A 19,182-nucleotide genomic window follows, 5' to 3' on the forward strand; every position below is an offset into this window, starting at 1 on the left:
ACTAACTCGAAGGTTGACTTTCTTGTGTCGCACTGTTCAGTGTGATGTCTTCCGCATCTTTCGTGATGATTCATGGTCCGACCGCTTCTGGAGATTCTGTAGTACAATGTGGAGTGCATTTATGTACATGATGGAGCACTCTTTTGTATCTTTAACGGGCATTATAGTGTTGATGATGGCAGCATATTTGTTTGTTCCAACAAAATTATCACGGAAGAGGCGAGCTGTTATTGGAGTTCTTCATGTCTCGGCCCATATGACTGCAGCACTAATTTTAATGTTGCTATTGGAATTGGGTATTGAGATATGTACACGCAATCGTCTACTAGCAACTTCAGGTATTGTTCTTTTGTTTGAATGTTTTTCCCTTCATGTTATTGTTTATACCCAACATGGAATATAGGATTGTTTGCATATGCATTGTTGGTGCAATTTCTAGTCTTAGTATTTTTTTCTCAGCTAATTTTTGAGTTAATTTTTTTCCTTAATGTCAGGAGAATTAAATGTAGTCTCATGCATGCCATGATTTTTGACAGCTACTTCAATATACTAGTAAATAGGCTGGGTAAGGGTTCTTCTGGCAGCACTAGCTTTGTTGTGATATTAATTATCTCTAACGATCATGGGGACTTAAGACTGATGAAAATACAGACGTGAAATATGTGCTGGACTTTCGCTCCAGGTTTTGGTCATTTTCAAGACTATTGCTGGAATCTCACAATGTGACTGCCAATTATAACTGGAATGCATAATATGGTTTCTGAAATACTAATGGTTCCTCCTTTTCACTTATAGAAGATAATCAAACTAGAAATTTAACTAAATACGAGTGCCAATATTGAAGTGCTTTAGATTGGATTCAATTTTGTCCAGTTGTTTTGTTGATGTTAAATATTGAATGGAAGGACAATATAGTTTGCATGAGCCAAAACTATAAGGCATGGACTTGTTGCAAGAGACAAACATTGATCAAGTAGAAAAGTAACTGCTTAGAGAAGTAGAGATAAAACTTCTCATGGTTAATACCTGCTAGTAGATTGCTCTCAGTGGTCACGTAGTTGATTCCATTTTCTTCAATAGAGATGACCTCTTAATAGTTTACATCGAGAAGTTCTTCAAATTGGTTGCTAAAATTGATAAGTATGAGGTTTTATGGGTCCCAACTTTACAATTAGAATGATTTGATCTATCATATGTGGAATATGGAGCCACTTATAAGTTTGTCTGGTAGATTGCGAAAAAGATGAATAGAATTTTTCTGTTGGCTCAGAAACAATCTGCTGGCCATGTCAATATTGTTTAAAAGTTGGGGGAGATTGATGGATTTAAACAATTTTGTTCAACTTTAGATATGGACCCTTAACCTGGCGAGAACGCTAATGTTTAAATAGGGAGAGAGTATTTGAGGATTTGTGCAGGTATGTGTTTAGTCCCACATCGGTTGGGCATTAGGAGATCTTGGGTACTTATACGGTGTTAAGGAACTCAAATAATAACCTTATGGCTAGCCTTTTTAGGTGAGGTTTTGGGTCATTATAAATCGTATATTGTGGAGGATACTTAGAAATAAAAAAATTGCTTCTAGGCAAAAAATTGAAAATTATATATATGCCGTAATAAGGCAGCAGAACAAGTGAGAAAGGCAACTTGAAATAAGTAGTAAGTTATACAATGTCAGGCTTGTCAAGGGCGAATTTGGCAGCTCTGCAAATACGAGGAAAGTTGGAGTTAGAGAAGCATCAAGATTTTAAGAATCAGCTTGTCATTTTTTTTAGGATAGGTAGTGGAACCAATTGTGACTGGTTACGAGAGTTTTAGAGTAGTGTACTTGGTTTCTCAAGCATGGAAGCTGTCTCCTGCTTAATAATTGATTGAAAAGTCAAATAAGGATAAAAGTCTAGGAATGAGGTTTATTGAACCAAATAAAGTTGACTAGAGCACTGAGAGGTATTTTTTTTGGATGCTGCATTGATAATTATATGAAATAGTTTTTCTAACATGTAGCAACATCATAGATGCATGATGAAAAGATTAGGGGAACTTTAAATTGACTGGATGAGCTTCATGTTTTAGTAGGCAGGCGAGCATGAATTGCCTGTTCGAAAAACTTCCTTGTACTCTGTGATAGAGTTGTAATTATTGATGTTATTCATGATGGAAACTCGATGTATTATTGGTAGATATTTTGTTGACTTAAGTCTAAAGTCAACCATTGGATTTGTAAGTGTGGAGAAACGTGAGCCAAGGTTGAGGCTTTATGTATGTTAATCAAATAAGCTATACACTGTGGAGTGCAGTTGCTATTAAAATACTTAATATTTCACTTTCACCAAAAAATAGTAGGGCTGCAAATGGGTTGGGTCGACCCGTGACCCGACCCGACCCAACCCGCTTAAGACCCGACCCGACCCGCATTTTAGGACCCGCGGGGCCGGGTCGGGTCCTAAATTTGGACCCGTTCTATTTTTCGGGTCGGGTCGGGTCTGCCCAATTTCGACCCGCACCCCGACCCGACCCGACCCAATTTTTTGGACCATTTTTTTAAGACATGCAGCCCATTGGGCCGCAGGCCCGCAGTGCTACTGACTACTGTGCTCTGTGCTTTGCCCGCAGCCCGCAACGGATGATATATAAATCATCCGCTGGACCGCTTCACCTGTTGGACCCCTTCCTCCCTTTTTCTCTCCCGTGCGGCGCAGCGGCTGTGCCCTAGCCCTAGATCTCCCGTGCGGCGGAGGATCATCTGGAGGAGACGAGGACGTCGAGGAGTAGACCGCTTCCGTGCTCGGTGCCCTAGATCTCCCGTGCGGCTGTGCCCTAGATCTTGAGCTGCGGCGGAGGATCATTTGGAGAAGAGTAGCCCGCTTCCGTGCTCGGTGCCCTAGATCTTTCGACTTCCGACTCCCCATTCCGCGGATCTCCCTCTTCCCATTCTTCGGCGTCCCAAGGTATGTCCCTCCTCCAGTCCTCCGTATTTTTTTTAGCATAGGCCGGGAGATGGTTCCGGCGAAGGGGGCTTATCTTGTAACAGGGCAACGACGCCGGACTTGAGGGAGAGGGAGAGGGAGAGGTGGGGGTCGTCGGGGTCCTCGAGGATAGTCGGAAGATTTGGAGGAGGGGCGTGCCACACTTGGGGAGCATCATTTCGGCCTACTTGTTTTATTTTCTACCAATCTGTGAGATCTAACCTAGTTTGCACAATTTTTTTGAGATTTAATCATAGTTTTCAAGATTTTATATGCACGACATTCTCTCTGCTAAAGTCTTCCTTGATCTGGTTTTGAACAGTGCTGTGGTTTTTGTTTTTTTTTGCATAACTTGTGATATTCTGCAAGAGGTTTTGAACAGTGCTGTGGTCTTCCTCGATCTACTTTCTCTGCTTGGGTCTTGACTGGAGGATCCATATAGTAGGGATTTCTATAGACCCGACCCGGATCCGATCCGGACCCGACCAGATCCGGACCCGACCCGACCCGAATGACCCATCGGGGTAGGTATGGACCCGACCCGACCCGATCCGTTTTTCAACCGGGTCGGGTCTGGGTCCAAAATTAGGACCCGAACATGCAACCGGGTCGGATCGGGGTCACCTAGGACCCGACCCGACCCGACCCATTTGCAGCCCTAAAAAATAGTGACCAACCTCGCCATAAAAATGAAGTTAAAGAAAAGACCAAGAGATAACTCAGCTTCTACATTTTGTCTCTCAGCTTCATAATAAATGGGCACGGATTGTGGGCGAAGTCAAGATGTGCTTCTGAAATTTGGATGTCGCATTTTCTGGTGGAACTTCATAAAATTTACAATTATGTAACTAGGATGATTGTGTTGCATGCATTGAATTTTTGGCAATAGAAGGCATTGTATGGGCACAAGATAAGTGAATAAGAGGTAAGGATGCACGGATGTGTAAAAAGAAATCTGAAAGGCAAACCAAAGAAAAGAATAAAATCCGGAAATTAAAGTTTGAAATAATTCTAGGAGCAACATTATGGAGGCTTAAATAGTGAATTGATGAAATAATGGGTTCATGTGCTGTGATGGTCGTAGACTGCTCCATGAGAAGGCTTCCCAAGTTATATGGCATAGATTCAGTATTTTGAGGGAGGATTTGTGGGTGTGCTAATGTTTGCTAAGAGGTGAGAGCTTACAGAAGCTTAGGAGAAACACTATAATGGATTGAATGGTGAGTTGACTGAGATAAACATGTGCCATGAAGGAAAGAAACTTGGAAGGCACTTTTTACTCTTCACCATTTCTTTTCCTAAATAAAAGAAAATTGCTTTTCCCTAGACCTGCAATTTGAATGTTTTACAACACTTCTGGTCTCTCTCGTAATTCTTATCCTGTGAAGCATCTCACTTTCAGGCTATCACACTCTTTATGAATGGTATCGGTCAATGGAGAGTGAGCACTTTCCAGATCCAACTGGACTTCGGGCTCGTTTGGAACAGTGGACATTTGGGCTCTATCCTGCATGCATAAAGTACCTGATGTCTGCTTTTGATGTCCCGGAGGTGATGGCTGCTCTACATAAACGTAACTCTTTTGCATTTTATGTATTTCATTATATGTTTTGAAATGATTTGTTTTGCAGGTTATGGCTGTGAGCAGAAGTAAAATCTGCAAGAAAGGAATGGAGTCCCTTCCTCGCAGCAGTGCCATCATCTATTATGCTTCTGTGTTCCTGTACTTCTGGGTCTTCTCCACTCCTGTTGTATCACTGATATTTGGCAGCTATTTGTACCTTTGCATCAATTGGTTGCACATACATTTTGATGAAGCATTCTCATCCCTTCGCATCGCAAATTATAAGGCATTTACACGTTTTCATATCACTTCAACCGGTGACCTTGAAGTTTTTACCCTTGCACTTGATAAGGTAATAAATTCTTTTTTGCTAACCATGTAGTGCCATATTTTAGGCAGTAAAGTATGCAAATTTGGAAGTAACAATATCATCTTGAGTGTTATATTCACATGATGCAAGTGGGAAAAAAATGCAATGAGGATATGTTTTGAAATTTCTATATTTCAGTCTTAGTATTTTTAAAGTTTTGAAATTTTAGAAGACAATAAATTTCTCAACTTGTTAGCTAAGTAGCACTGTAACTGTTCCATGTGTTTTTTGGTTATGTGCGTCTGATGCACTTCATGTGCTGAGTCATTGTATGTCCAATGAGTACTTGCAGTTGAGCTAGTGATGCATAGATGGGCGGTGAGAGTAATTCAGTATTTTTGATTTGTCAATATAGTATTCATTAGGAACTTCGTTGCCCCATGATGTTGTGCATTGGTGCTATGTTCATCATTAGATTGTGGTTGTATAGTTTGTTACTGGCATAGCCATCAGTCTTTATATCTACCAAACTCATTGATTTGTCAACTTGGAAGTGATGTGGTGTGTTGATTTGTTAGGGTCATGGTGTCTCAAATCTCTTTGATGTCTGCTTTTTCTGATCTGCTGAACCCTCTTATACTCCATGATCAGTGATGCCTCATGATCGCTCACTTAAAATTGGTTGGTGCCTCTGCATGCTCGCCAATCTTCCCTTAAGAACGGGGACTACTGAAACCTAGTTTCAAAGGATCTTAGATTAAACAATGAAAATTTGCAGGATTGGGCACTGTAGTAGTCCTAAAGTTGATACAGATCTTCGAGATATCCACAGAAATATAAATGAAAAATAGATTTGAAAGGTGACGTAGGATATCCTGATTTATTAGGGACAGTAATCTGTTTCTCCAATTCTTGTATGCTGCCATCCTATATACCCTATCCTGATGTACATGCCACCACTGCTGGTTATCTTCAGGTTGTAGTGTACTGCTCCTGCTTGCTGTTAATTATATAGCAGCACAGAGGACCATCCAGACAGGCCTTTAGGGAGTTCTTTGGTTATTTGGCTTGTATTTTGTTGTTATCATTATCAGGGTGCTAAAAAGCATGCTCTCATGACTCATCCCTGCAAATTATGATGTTTTATTGAAGTTTCAATTGGAATAAAAAAAATTAACAATGTGTTATCAATCAGGTCCCCAAGGAATGGAAGTTGGATCCTGAATGGGATGCTGAACCAAAGCCACAACCGCAACTAAGCCATCTCAGGAAATTCCCCAGCAAGTGGAGGACAGCTTCTGGTCCGGACCCTGTCAATTCCATGCGGATTGTCGACCATTTCATCATCCAAAAGAGTCAAGATGCCAACCACAGATGCTAACAGTTTGATTGATAGAGTATCATCAGTTTCAGATCTGTATACAGCAATATGACTGACATATTCAGAATATAGAACAAAAGAAAAGAAATATTGAAAAAATCAAAGCAAATCATACAAATCAATGACTGCTCCTTTCAGCGTGCCCATGCAGATTAGTTGGACCATTATGATGACGGCATTTCTGCTTTGACTGACATGAGCTGGAGACTAATTTGAACCATGTAGAGCTAGTTGATAAACTGGTTAGATTTTGCAACCTAGATGTCCTTTGGGACATTTTTGCTGTAACAGAGTAATCTTACTGGGAAAGGTATCAGCTGGTTCAGAGGTCCAGGATACCCGGTTTCCAGGTGTCGCCATAACCTTAAATTGAGCTGGGCTTCCTTCCTAGAGGTACCAGTAGAATATTAGTAGAAAACCTTCTAATGCCTGTTAAATTTCCCTTGTCGACAAAGTTTTGTTCACCACCATGCTGAAATACCGCATGGTTCAGCCTCTGGGAGGCCTGCTTGAAATTTTGGGGCTTCTTTTGGATATATGAATAGAATGTTTGATGAAATTTGTTGCAGTTATAAGGAAAGACTGGTAAATGCTTCGGAAGGATAGAAAGTATGGCTAAATTTAATTCTTACTTCAACCTGCAAACTGAGCATCTCACTGGTAGCACCCTCTTGCTTCTGTGCACGAGATGCAGGGTTCGTCCTGGTTCTCTCTTTACATTGTTTTTAGGTATGCTCTTGTTCTGCAGGGGAAAATCCCCTAAAATTAGGGACGGGCATGATTGTTTTATGGTAATACCAGGGCGAAATGATATAATATCTTTCATCATTATGGTTTACAATCAGGTTAAAAGTAGAATGCCTTAAGCACTATGTATTGCACAAGGAATGAGAGGAGCCAAATTCTATCCAAAGACCAACCCAGACATGTTATTTTGCACCGAAACCATTTGATGTGAGAAACCACCCTTCATTCGAAGTTATCATAGCAAGCCCTGAACGAGCCTGAGAGGAAAGAAGTATAATTAACTAACAATCGGATTAACTAACATATGCCCTGATAGAAATTTTGGAGGCTCGGGAAATATGTCCTGATTGATCAAGTCTCTTTGATCTATTTTAAGTGGAGTAACTCCCATGAAATTTGAAAGAAAAAGGCCCAGCTTGGCCTTCTTTTTATTCATACAGGGTCTAGAGTGCTTTGCTTTATGGTTCATGGTAAGTACCCATGAATGACTTCAAATAAGTAAGTAGTCTTGGACAAAGTCCCACCCACCTTGGAGGATCAACAGATTCCAGCAATGCCTATTTTGACTCGCTATTGGCCCTTTGATAATTTAAAGATTACAGGAATTCTGTTAGCTTAGCACACCAGACTTTGAATACTTCCAATGTGAACAAAAGGGTCAATTTGAGCATCGAATGAAATTTACGAGAAGCAAGCCTGTGTTTCACATTCACATAAGCCAAAATAGGCCACTTGTTAGCTTCATCCCTTTATCGGAGAAGATGATGAGAGCCTCAAAAGAACATGAGAAATAACTTTATCACATTTTCAACTCAATCTCATCGCAGCTCAACTCAACTAAGTCTTAATTCCAAACTGCTTGGGATTGGATGCATAAATCTTTTTTCTACATTCTGATCCGTTTAGAGCCACATATTCTAAAAAAAATTTGGAGCTACACATTCTGAAAGATGCAGCGACATCAAATCTTTTCTTGCAACTCCATCACATCTGTTTTTTGATCCATCTCTATCGCCCTTTCCTTCTACATGTATCATCGCACCTCTGTACATAACTAAATCATATAAATCGTCCTTCCCTTAATTGGTACCGCCTCTATATTTTTACAAATAACTTCATTTCAAATTGTCAGTTATCAAATATTTAGGAGAAATGATAATCGGAAAGTTTATCCAAGAATAGCGGTTTAATCGGCCAGCAGAAGCTTCGCATGCGGTGTTGTAGATTGTAATGCATTATAATGAAGGCTCCATTGGGTAGTTTAATGCTAAAGTTAGAAGAAATTTTGGGCACGGGTCGGGAAAGGAAATGCATTTATCTTTAAGAATCCCTAGGAAGACCTCTCGGTCACCTTGAAGGTCTGAAAATTCCTCTGACCATTTGCTTTGCAAAAAAAAGGGGCATATTTTTCTATCCTGGTATATGATAACAATCAGAGCCCCTCAGCATTGGTCAATCAAATGCTAGCACATGACAACATACCATCTGCAAGCAATAGAAAAAAACTTTGGGAAGGGTATTAACATGCGAAAGCAACCCAGGTCAAGGACCTTGAGGAAAAGGAGGAGAACTAGAAGCAGTGGTCTATGCTACTATGACATCATTCATCAACATATCAAACTTTCAAAGAAAAAATGCTATCAATTCTTAATTAGCTTCTCAAAGCAGAAGTCGCAAGAGAGGCCTCTATCGAGGAACACTATATTTTAGGTATCAACCATTCCTCGATGATCTTTCAATTAATATTCCAGGACTTCTTTGGATGATACTGCTATTACACAACAATTTCTTTGGGCAGGAGGCTTATCCTCACTTGGTGGTGAGAACTGCCATCATCAGCACTAATAGCTGCGTCCTGAATGAAAGGGTGTGTGTACAGAGAAATGACACTGCATCATTACAAGTTACACCAAGGTAAGAATATGAAAGTTAGGAACCAAATAACAGGCTACTTTATTAGATATCATTTCAACCCATGGTCCATGCAACCCACCATGATGCCTTTGGTAATTAGTAGTTTTTTTAGTGCCCCATTACTTTTGAATCATGATAGATTCCAAACCAATAAAAACTGGAATTTCTGATAGAAACTTTCAAAGAGTGAAAACAAGAATGAGGAGCAACAGGGGAGCCAGCTTGGTACCATGAATTAGCACTTCCAAACTCTACTATCAAAATCTTTGAAAGATTAGGAAATGGAAGTTGGAGAAGGGACCACTATAGCAACCATCACCTTAGATAAGATGGCTGGAGAAGAGACTCCATGCCTAAAAAAGCTAAATAGTCAAAAGCACAAGCAATGCCCTCAACCTCACAGTGTCCGAACCTACCAATATTTAAGGTTTGCAACTAACAATTTGTCTAATCTGGAACCTACTTGAACTGTAATAATGTGCCGTAGAATTCGAGGAGAAAATAGAAGTAAATGAAAGTGGGCAGAAATGAAAACGTATAGTATTATCATTCAGTCAATCACAAAACATCCTTATGTTCAAAGGAAAAAAACAATTGATCCCCGCTAGCTTTACCAGAATGAATCTGGAGAGAACAAGCAAATAGTGTGCCTACCTGACATCTTTAAAAAAAAAAAGTCAGGAGAAAGGAAAACAATTTAAATCAGGAAATGAGAGTAAAAGACACTAGGTACCACAGCATATCAATTGAGAAAATTTGAATCTTTAATTCACAGTAGCTGGATGACGAGCAAGTGCTTGGTCTCTTGAGATGGATCACTTGGTCATTGGATAACACAAATACACGCTGGGTTGCCATGGTCATTGTCATCTAACTCTCCCGGTTCACTGTGCCAAAAATGCCAACTGGTTAAAAATTTAGGAAAATGGATAAATGTAGACAGAAAAGCTAATACTCTATACTATTGCAAGAAGTATTGGCACTTAAAAAGATATAAACATTCAAAGATCAAACGTAAGTTCTGCAAGGAATCAAATTGCCATTAAATGCTCAAAACATGATGGAAAACTAATTAGAGGATCTATACAAAGTAAAAACATATTCTAGTGCCTTCATCTACATTCCATGCAATAATTTCCAAATTCTGCAAGATTCTTTATGAAAAGTAAGAGTCAATGAATGCATATCTGCGAGTCAAGGATGCATGCGTACATCAGCGATCTAAGAATTGGTGCTAAATTTTTTTGGTCAACTTTGGGTAAGTGAGAGGTGTAGCTTGAAGCCTACAGGATAAGTTGGTTGGTAGGGAGACCAAACATACTTTTTGTAGTTTAGGTATCAAATCAGAGAGCAGCCAACCAAAATTTCACTTAGATGCGAAGAGAATCTAGACAAGAGATGATGACAAGGTTTGGTATAGGGAATCCTTTTCTTCTTAGGCATAACATAGAAAACAAAGAGTTAAACTGAAACACAGCCCCAAAACATTTGCAAATAACTGGTCGACAGGTGCCATCAGATGAAAATGGAGATTTGAGCAAAAACTGGACCGTAGACACATTTGTACAAAGTTGTAAACACACAAATGCATAATTATGTACTTAGATGTAGTTTTCACAAAATATAATTATAGAGAATCTAATATGTTCATCCCCTATGAAATGGTAAGCAAAGAAACTTGTTTGAGAGTTCCAATATTGTGAAATAAATTGCAAATCTACTAAGATTCACTCTAAGAACATGAATGCCAGAGAATACTCAAATTGATAATAAAGAAATGGCTCTCCTCATTCAAGAATCTGGATGAGGCAAACTTCTCCAGAAAATTTCCAAAAATATTCCATTTTATTAAAATCATTTTCCTAAACAATTCTGATTATTAGAACAATTATCCTAATACTAAGAAACGTGATCCACAATGAGTACAAAAGCAGGTACTCTATAGAAAAGTATTTCAGTTCCATGCAAGGTTTCCAAGTAACTATGAAATTGCCACAGAAAGGAAATAAGAATGAGGCAACCATACAAAACCTTGTGTGCATTTAAGTCTGTTACACCATCTCTTGCACAAGTTAAAACTTTTATACTTCTCACCATGATCGTTTACATCATGAATCATCCAGTCAATCCAATCAACTGGAAACCTCTATCGCTGACTATTTTCTTAACTCATCCTTACGTCTGATTAAATTCATGAACAGGCATCATGGAAAATTTCTCTCTTTCGTGATCTCCAGAAAGTAGGCCTTGAGTGGATTAGATTGCTACAACTTGATCAGGTAGAGCTGAAATAGACTGGATATGGGTTGGATATTAGTAGCACACACATCCATATCCACGAATCCTATTAGACCAGGAAAAAGTATTTAAGTTTATAGTAAACAAATACCGATACAAATCAGAATATTCATAATCCATATTAATCTAAAACATGTATGGATAAAACTTGGATATCAATAATAAACAATATGCATATAATTGAGTATTTATTAACATCTTTGTTTGTTCTAAACATCTACACAACTGAGTTTAGGTGATGGAATGAATTAATAAAAGCTATTAAGTAAGTTATTCTAAAATTTAAACTATATTTCAGTAATCATTTAACTAGAATTACAACATAGAAATATCAATCAGATAAAAAGAAACTATCTTTTCAATATGCCAATACACAGACATTTTTGTATATTGATAGCCTAATATCTGTTTCCTGATAGTACATCAAGATTCATATCCATATGAAGACTCTGATTTTTTTTTTTTTTTGTGTGTGTGTGTGTGTGGGGGGGGGGGGGGGGGGGGGGGCTGAACCGCCCGCCCGATTCAGGATCGGGTCAGTTCACCTAGTTTTTACGGAACCAGCTCCTAATTGGCCGAAACAGGCTTGAACCGGCTAGAGCTGGTCATGAACTGCACAAACTCAGTCCAAACTGGCCGGTTCCATGCAGAACCAGTGCGAAACATCTGGTTCGCACCGAGTCGGACCGGTTCCAAACCGGCCCCCCTAACACATAAGGCGGAGAGATGTTAAGAGCCCAGATAATCAAAATATTCCTTCAAAGCAAATATATGCTCTTTCCAATTAGGTGAGTTTTGTCTCGACCCTATCAAAGAGAAGATCTGAAATGAAATCAGGTGTTCTTGAGGTTCATGCTCTTCAACAAGTAATAAGGACCACCACATTTCTTTAACGAAAAATGACACTAATCACCATTTCTTATTAGTGTACCACTCAAGTATGAGATCATCATGAAGAGATCACATATTACTTGTGCAATTGGCTAGTCATTAATTGATCTCCACCACTGTACAGGATTGTCATGTGCAGCCCAACATATTAACATTGTGCAAGTAACCATTGTTGATTGTGACCAATATCTAATGACCTAAATCTGGACATAGCCCAAAAGTTCTTTAGACCAGACAAGCAATTGATGGAATCTCTTTGAGGGAACTTTGCTACTTCCTTGCGATCTCCAATTGGATGTCGGGATTTTCCAATAAGAATCCACCCCTCCTACCAACCTGAACAATCTAGTTGGCAGCTATTCCACGATTTCAGTTATTTTCCAGCAACCATTTTAATAGTGATTACTTGTTAAACGCTGGCAAGGCTTCCCTTCATCCACCATGTTCCTTGGAGATCAAATTTTCACAATGCAAAAGCAAAAAAAAATATTCCTCCCTGACAATTAGCTAACCAAGTAATCTATTTTTCCCTCAGTTTTCTCTCCTTTATACCCTTTATCACTCTGGTCATCAAACGACACTTCTAAAAGCTGTCCTCCATTTATTGCTCTGAAATTTACAAAAAAATTGTATATCTAGTTTGTTTAGTGCATGGAATGCGGAACCGTCCCAAACCGGACGGTTCCACCCATTCCAATGCCCCCCCCCCCCCACCGTGGCCCTCCGCCGCCGCTCCTCCCTCCCTCGCCCGCTCTTTCTCTTCTTCTTCTTCGGCTTCGGTTGATGCCCTCTATCGGTACCAGCCTGGCACGGCCTGTACCGACTCGTTTCGCCGAAAAACCGGTATGGTACCCGGTACCGGTTCCTCCGACCTTAGTTTAGTGTATTTATACTTATGTCTCTCAGTGTTGCACCTTAAACCAACCTTTCTCCCCATTTTCCATCTACCAGATTTTTAACAGAATTGTGTTCGAGATAGGCTACAAATTTGTCAAATTAGGTTTTGGATTCTGTTGAATCAGATCCAGCCACAGTAAGTACATGTATAAAACTAGGTTGACCCAGTCAATTGAAGAAACCAAGGTTGGATTGGGGCAAGTTTCCACTTTAAATATATTCCTCTCATCTGCTTTTGGAAAACAGGTAAAATTGAAGCCATAGTTTTATATTCAATCCTCAGAGCAATACAAAAGTGCAGCTTTAGATAGTTAGGTCCTCATTTTGAAGCAAATTGTAATTGTTATACAGCTCTTAAAGTGATTAGGCTAGCAAGAAGAGTGTAAGTCAAAGACAAATAACCAACAAATGTTGTGGTTCCCAAAACTCTCTGAACGGTCAAGAAGATAAAGCGAAGTTTTTGCATCACCTTTTAACCTGAAAATGGTGTCATTAGCAACTTTCTTAGGTTGAAATATAACATGACAACTAAACCATGAATATAAAATGTAACAAGAAATTAACTACAAATCGCACGGATCTGATGAAATAAGCTGGAATCCTAAAGAAACAACCAATTAATTCCAGGAGCAAACTTATAATTTTTTTCAGAATAAATTTCCCCACGTCTCAAACTAAGTGACATAAGATATACAGAAATTTATGTGATAAAACAATGAGCAAACATGTTAGCAATGATATAACACCTAAAAAGTCTTACAAGTGACACGGAACAAAGATATTAGAATGGAGTGAATAGGATCAGGCCCACATTATGCTTTCGAACTGTTAATTCACACAGAAATCCAAGTATCACATTCTGGTTTGCCAAGATTATTGGAACACTCAATTAAGCCCCAATTCCTCAAGTGCACATTTTCTTCTTCTTTTATATTGTGAAGAAACTCAACTTTTACATATTTTGACTAAATTAATGGAAAAAATTAATGCTTTTTACTTTTGAGCCTCTTGAGGTGTTTCCTCTTCCCGATCTAATGCTCCAATCGCATCCATACAGTTCATGTAAGATGAGGCCTTTCGAACAAAATAAAATAGGAAAAAACATTACAGAAATCCACTGCATAACAAAGAATACTTGGTAGCACCACATACTCCCAAGGCAGAAAAAAAATAGAGACAAATGTTGTTATACCCATAAATGAACAAAATTAAGAAATATAAATAAATATGTTGCACAGGTTAATGCCAATATAGAGAAAACTGAACATGCTTGAGATCGAACAGAACCCTGTCAAAATTGCAAAATATATACTGAAGCAGAAACTCACATCCCAGTACGAATATAACTATGGAGAAGAAACCTACATGGGTTCAAATTCTTTGATTTCAACAAGTTCCTTTCCCACCATATCCATCCACTTAACCCTCCTCTTTCCAACCTCTTTCAGACCAGACCCAGATGACTTCTTAAGGCTGCTTTTTAGCAAGGTCTCAACTTTCCCGTGGACTAATCCATCAATCTTCTCGACCACCATTTTTTCATCTGGTAACCTCTCCTCCAGGCCATGAGTAATCGGACATGGACCAGAAGAAGCATGCTCGATATCTTCCGATCTCAAAGCGCAAGGTGAGTAAAGGCGTAGGGATGACTTCGAGGAGCAGATGAAGGGGCAGTAGAATTTGCAGGAAAACACCCTCATGAAAAGAGATTTGACACCAGCATATCACAATTACTTAAAGCCCCATCCTACGACACAAAAAAATAACAAACATTCCCTTAACTCCGGCAATTCAACTTCAAGCCTAAACCATTTTCACCAGACATCAGAATTCTCATCAGAAACCCCAAGAAAACACAAGGAAACCCAATGCACGGGTAGAAGGAGAAAAACAGAACTGCAAACAGATACCAAGAACCAACAGGACAACAGAAAATTATAAAATTTCTTCAAAACAACAAAACACAACATCAAGGTTCAACCTTTAGAGATCTAATGGGAACCCAAAGAACCCACAAACAGGAAAAGAAAAATCTATGCATTGGATAACAAACCAAGCAGAGGGGCAACAGTTTAAAAAGTGGGAAAGTGGAAGAAAAAGATGATTTTTTCTCCACTAGTGTACTCGAAAGCCACACAAAAGATGAAACCAATGTGCAAGAAGAAACAGGGTCCCGGAAAAAAAGGAGTAACCGAGCAATAAAGATGAGAACTTGCCTTGCAGCCCAACATCGGAGAGAGAGAGAGTGTGCGTGTGGGTGTGATTGCTGAGGTTGGTTTGGCCCGAGGACCGAAAAGGCCGAGACACCAAGCAATCTTTGATGGGCACCTCTCATCAAACACAACCCCTGTGCGCAAGTTGCTAACCACCCTCTCTCTTTTGGTTCGAAAAGGCAAGCTAATGGCTGTTTAGATTCCTTCAATGTCCTTCCTGTCCTTCTTTTTCTTATATTTTTTATTTTTATTTTTATTTTAACAAATATATCATACATCACATATACGGATATATCCAGTAAAAATTCCGGAATGCACTAATCATCTCATCATCCCCAACCCATAAGGTGCCTCCTGAGTGGCTCGCTACATATGCCGCCATTCAATCCGTCGCCCCGATAGCCTCACGATATATATGCATAGCTTGAAATGTAACATCCTCGCTCATCATCAACCAAATATCACAGAGCAAGTGATGAACTCCTCTATCACTGCTCGAGCCTCTCTAGACCCAGCCGATCACCCTGGCCGAATCATCCTCCAAAAGGATGGAGTTCACCATGACCTTGTTGTCCTTTTTCTCTCCTTGGTGGTTGGTCTTTAGGTTGAGAGAGAATTTAATTATTCAATGAAACCTCACTATAAAAAAGTAAATTCCACCTCTCGGAGTCATTTGGCTATTTATCTGTCAACCCAACATGTTGTCCCATGCATTTGATCTGACTACACCCACTACGGCACGGACATGGATGAGCCGATCTCATCTTTGAGTCTGCTTATATAGCTCAAGCACTAGGAGAGATGGTAATTTGGCTAATTTAACCCAAGTTCATCTTAACCTCGATATGATTTAGAGCCATAAGATCCAAACTAGAGTCCAGCCTAACAAAGTCAACAAGCTTGAGAACCTATCCAATTTATGTATTTATATTAGGTTGGCACTTCGGCCAACCTCACTTGAGTATTAACTTGAGCAGGTTTAAGCTCTATAAGTTATTACAAGAAAATTGTTTTGCAAGTATAAGTGCAAATTTTTCGGAGGATCCGTATAGATATGTGTTTAATCCTAATCGTCATGCATTGGGTAGATTTTAAATATTATACAGGACGTGCAGACATATGTTTAGTCTTAATCAGTTATACATTGGATGGATATTAAATAGAATCCAAATAACATCTTTTAGCTTGTCCTTTTGGACAAGATTTAGGTCATTACAAATGATATATTAGAGCAAACTTCACCTATGACCTATGTGGACTAGAGATACTGGTCCATTAAGATTGACTAAAGATCGATAGTGATATTTGTGATTGGATTTGAACTCTTAACTAAGAATTCTAAAACTTAAATGGGAAGAGTATATGAGGACCTATGCAAGTATGTATCAGGTCCCATATTAGCTATACACTAGATAGATCCACTAGAGAACCTAAATAATAGCTCTTAGCTAGCCTTTTGGGGGACATCCTGGACTGTTACACTAATTATGGTGCAAATGCATAGGCATGGTATTTGAATCCAATTATCCTTATTAACAATTTTGTCTAAGAAAGTCACATCAAAAAAATTGACAAACTTTGTTAATAAAAGAGAAATGCTCATAGCAAACTTAAACATCCAATACCCTTTTCCTCTGAAGAGAACCTTGCATCATCCTTTCCTTGTTCTCTCCATATTATTTTAATATTAAATAATTTAAATAAATTCATTAGTTATCTTGTTCTAAGAAGAAGAAGCCTATATAAAATGATTTCTGCAAAAGAAACTAAATTCAGCAAAACAAACATATTTTAAATTTCCATAAACTAAATTTCTGGACCTTATTTTTTGGTTTTAAAATTCTAAATATGAAACAAGTTTGGAAGATAAACTTTGTTTATTCTGATTCAAGAAATTAAAATAAATTCTCCAATATTTATTTTCAGCAAAAGAAAATCTACTTTGAATTTCTGAAATTAAATTCACCAAAACGAACATATTTTTAATTTCCATAAATTAGATATCTGAAAATTATTTTTTGGTTTTAAAATTCTAAATACGAAACAAGTTTGGAAAGTAAACTTTGTTTATTCTAATTCAAGAAATTAAAGTAAATTCTCCAATATTTATTTTCAGCAAAAGAAAATCTACTTTGAATTTGTGAAATTAAAATTTTCTAAATATCATATTTTACCTTCTAATATTTTGCATGTTTTTAAATTAATAATCCTTTAAATTAGTTTTTGGGTAAAATAACAACAATCTAAATTTCTGACAATTAGATTCTCTATTTTATATTCTAGGAACTTTTTTTCTGTAAAATAAAAATCTGATTTGAACTTCTGTAAAATAATTTTCTGGATATCTATGATTAATTTCAGGTTTTTGATTATTAAATTTTTATACGATAATATAATGATTAATTTTTTGCAAACTAAATATTATGTAATTTAGGATGTACAATATATTACAACTAAAATTCAGGTTATTATATTTCTTGTGTGAATATTATATTTGGTATTTTAAATTATGTAAAATATGTTTCAGGGACTTGTATCTGTAAAATATTAATCTAAAGATTATGAACATAATAAAGTAATTTGAATTTAATTTATTATATCTTACGAAGTACTATTTTGAATAAATAATATACAGAATTAATCTTTAGATTGATCAGTCCTATATAGGCTTAGGATCATACTGGGTTGGTAATTATTAGGTATCATTTAGATCCTAGGATGACGAAAATCTAGAATTTTATTTTAGAATTTATCATGACCATATTTTAGTAAAAATATAATTCTTGAAATATTAGATTGTCTAGAAACTTTCAAAATTTAATTAGAATTTTTTAGTGGGTGTGCTCTAAAGGTAAGTAATAATTCATCTTTTCTAAATTTTTCTATTTATTTGCTTCTAAATAAATATTTGACAACAAATTAGTTATAAATTGAATAACATGCAAGTTATGAATTTTATGAAATTGTCTTTTGAATGGAAAATAAATGGATCAAGTGAATTATTATATTTATTACCAAATATTATGCATATTTTTTTAGAAACTTTTTTATTGAATGTGCATATTTGTTTAGAATTAATTATATATATATATATATATATATATGATTTATGAATAACATTAATATGTTCTGAACCTTTGACATGCAATCTGATTACGCTAAGAACCCCTCTAATTGGGGTTATATATTGGTATTTTGACTATTCGAGAACCTACTATTCTTGCGTTGACATAGGGTGTAATTATGAGATTGTAGCCCACTTTGTAAGATATAAGTGCGATATTCTAGGCCATTTTCTCTAGTCAGGCCACATGGTGTAAGTGTGATCAAGGTTTCTTAGGTTGTTGAACTGAATTATAGTACTTTAAATTATTCTTATGAATATGGATATTGTCACGCCCCGGATCCGGATCCGTGACACGGCCGTGCTATTGCCGACTACTACCCGCAATAGCACGCAGCCTCGTACATGGTAAACAGGTAGTCAAAAGCAGTGTAACTTGTATATATCAAAAGAAAGTATTACAACCCACTGGTTCATATAAAGTACAGAGCTTCTACATAGTTTGTATATACACAAAAGTTTATTTATATCATCCCAAAAATAAAGAAGCCCTGTAGCAAAAGAAAAATGCTTCTGGCAGCTGTCACTGGTGGTGATCTAAAAAAAAAAACGTAAAAGAACAGGCATGAGCTACACGGCTCAGTAAGTAATCCTGCATAATCTTGTCGAATCGACTAAAAATATTAATCATGCTTATCAGGATTTGAGAAACTGACATGTATGCTACTAAATCAATCATAAAATATCCATGCTGAGTAAATAAAACAGTATCCTACAATATCAAGAAATCATGTAATATGCACATGTAGGAAAAATCGTGCCACCGGCATTGCCGTGGTCATGCTCTTAAATGCTACTGCGAAGTCTTTCTTGGCCACTGGCGGGACCGGCTCAGTTATTAGGCGGCCACTGGCGGGGCTGGCTCAGTCATTCTCGG

The 19,182-nt window shown here is 37.7% G+C and overlaps 1 protein-coding gene and 1 long non-coding RNA gene across 4 annotated transcripts in view; one reads left to right on the top strand and one right to left on the bottom strand.

The window, feature by feature from the left end:
* LOC103722455 overlaps positions 1–6,780 on the top strand; it is a 32,850-nt gene extending 26,070 nt beyond the window's left edge. The window contains exons 13-16 of one of the 2 annotated variants that reach the window (XM_008813021.4): positions 41–338; positions 4,369–4,517; positions 4,598–4,882; positions 6,036–6,780. In XM_008813021.4, the coding sequence (XP_008811243.1) occupies positions 41–338; positions 4,369–4,517; positions 4,598–4,882; positions 6,036–6,221 (918 nt within the window). In that variant the 3' untranslated portion in view covers positions 6,222–6,780. Of the gene's footprint in view, positions 1–40; positions 339–2,613; positions 2,949–4,368; positions 4,518–4,597; positions 4,883–6,035 lie in introns of those variants that run through there. The other variant, XR_005514048.1, reaches the window with a different exon arrangement.
* Positions 6,781–9,394: 2,614 nt separating this feature from the next.
* On the bottom strand, positions 9,395–15,178 carry LOC103695664. 2 transcript variants are annotated; one of them, XR_606469.4, is made up of 3 exons: positions 14,334–15,178; positions 10,914–11,226; positions 9,395–9,769 (listed from the first exon to the last, which is right to left on the bottom strand). It is a non-coding gene; the product is annotated as an uncharacterized LOC103695664 (long non-coding RNA). The 2 variants fall into 2 exon arrangements; XR_001880312.3 differs by lacking the exon at positions 10,914–11,226.
* Positions 15,179–19,182: the final 4,004 nt, after the last annotated feature.

The sequence above is a fragment of the Phoenix dactylifera genome, chromosome 11 (genome assembly GCF_009389715.1).
Source record: "Phoenix dactylifera cultivar Barhee BC4 chromosome 11, palm_55x_up_171113_PBpolish2nd_filt_p, whole genome shotgun sequence".
Lineage (NCBI taxonomy): Eukaryota > Viridiplantae > Streptophyta > Magnoliopsida > Arecales > Arecaceae > Phoenix > Phoenix dactylifera.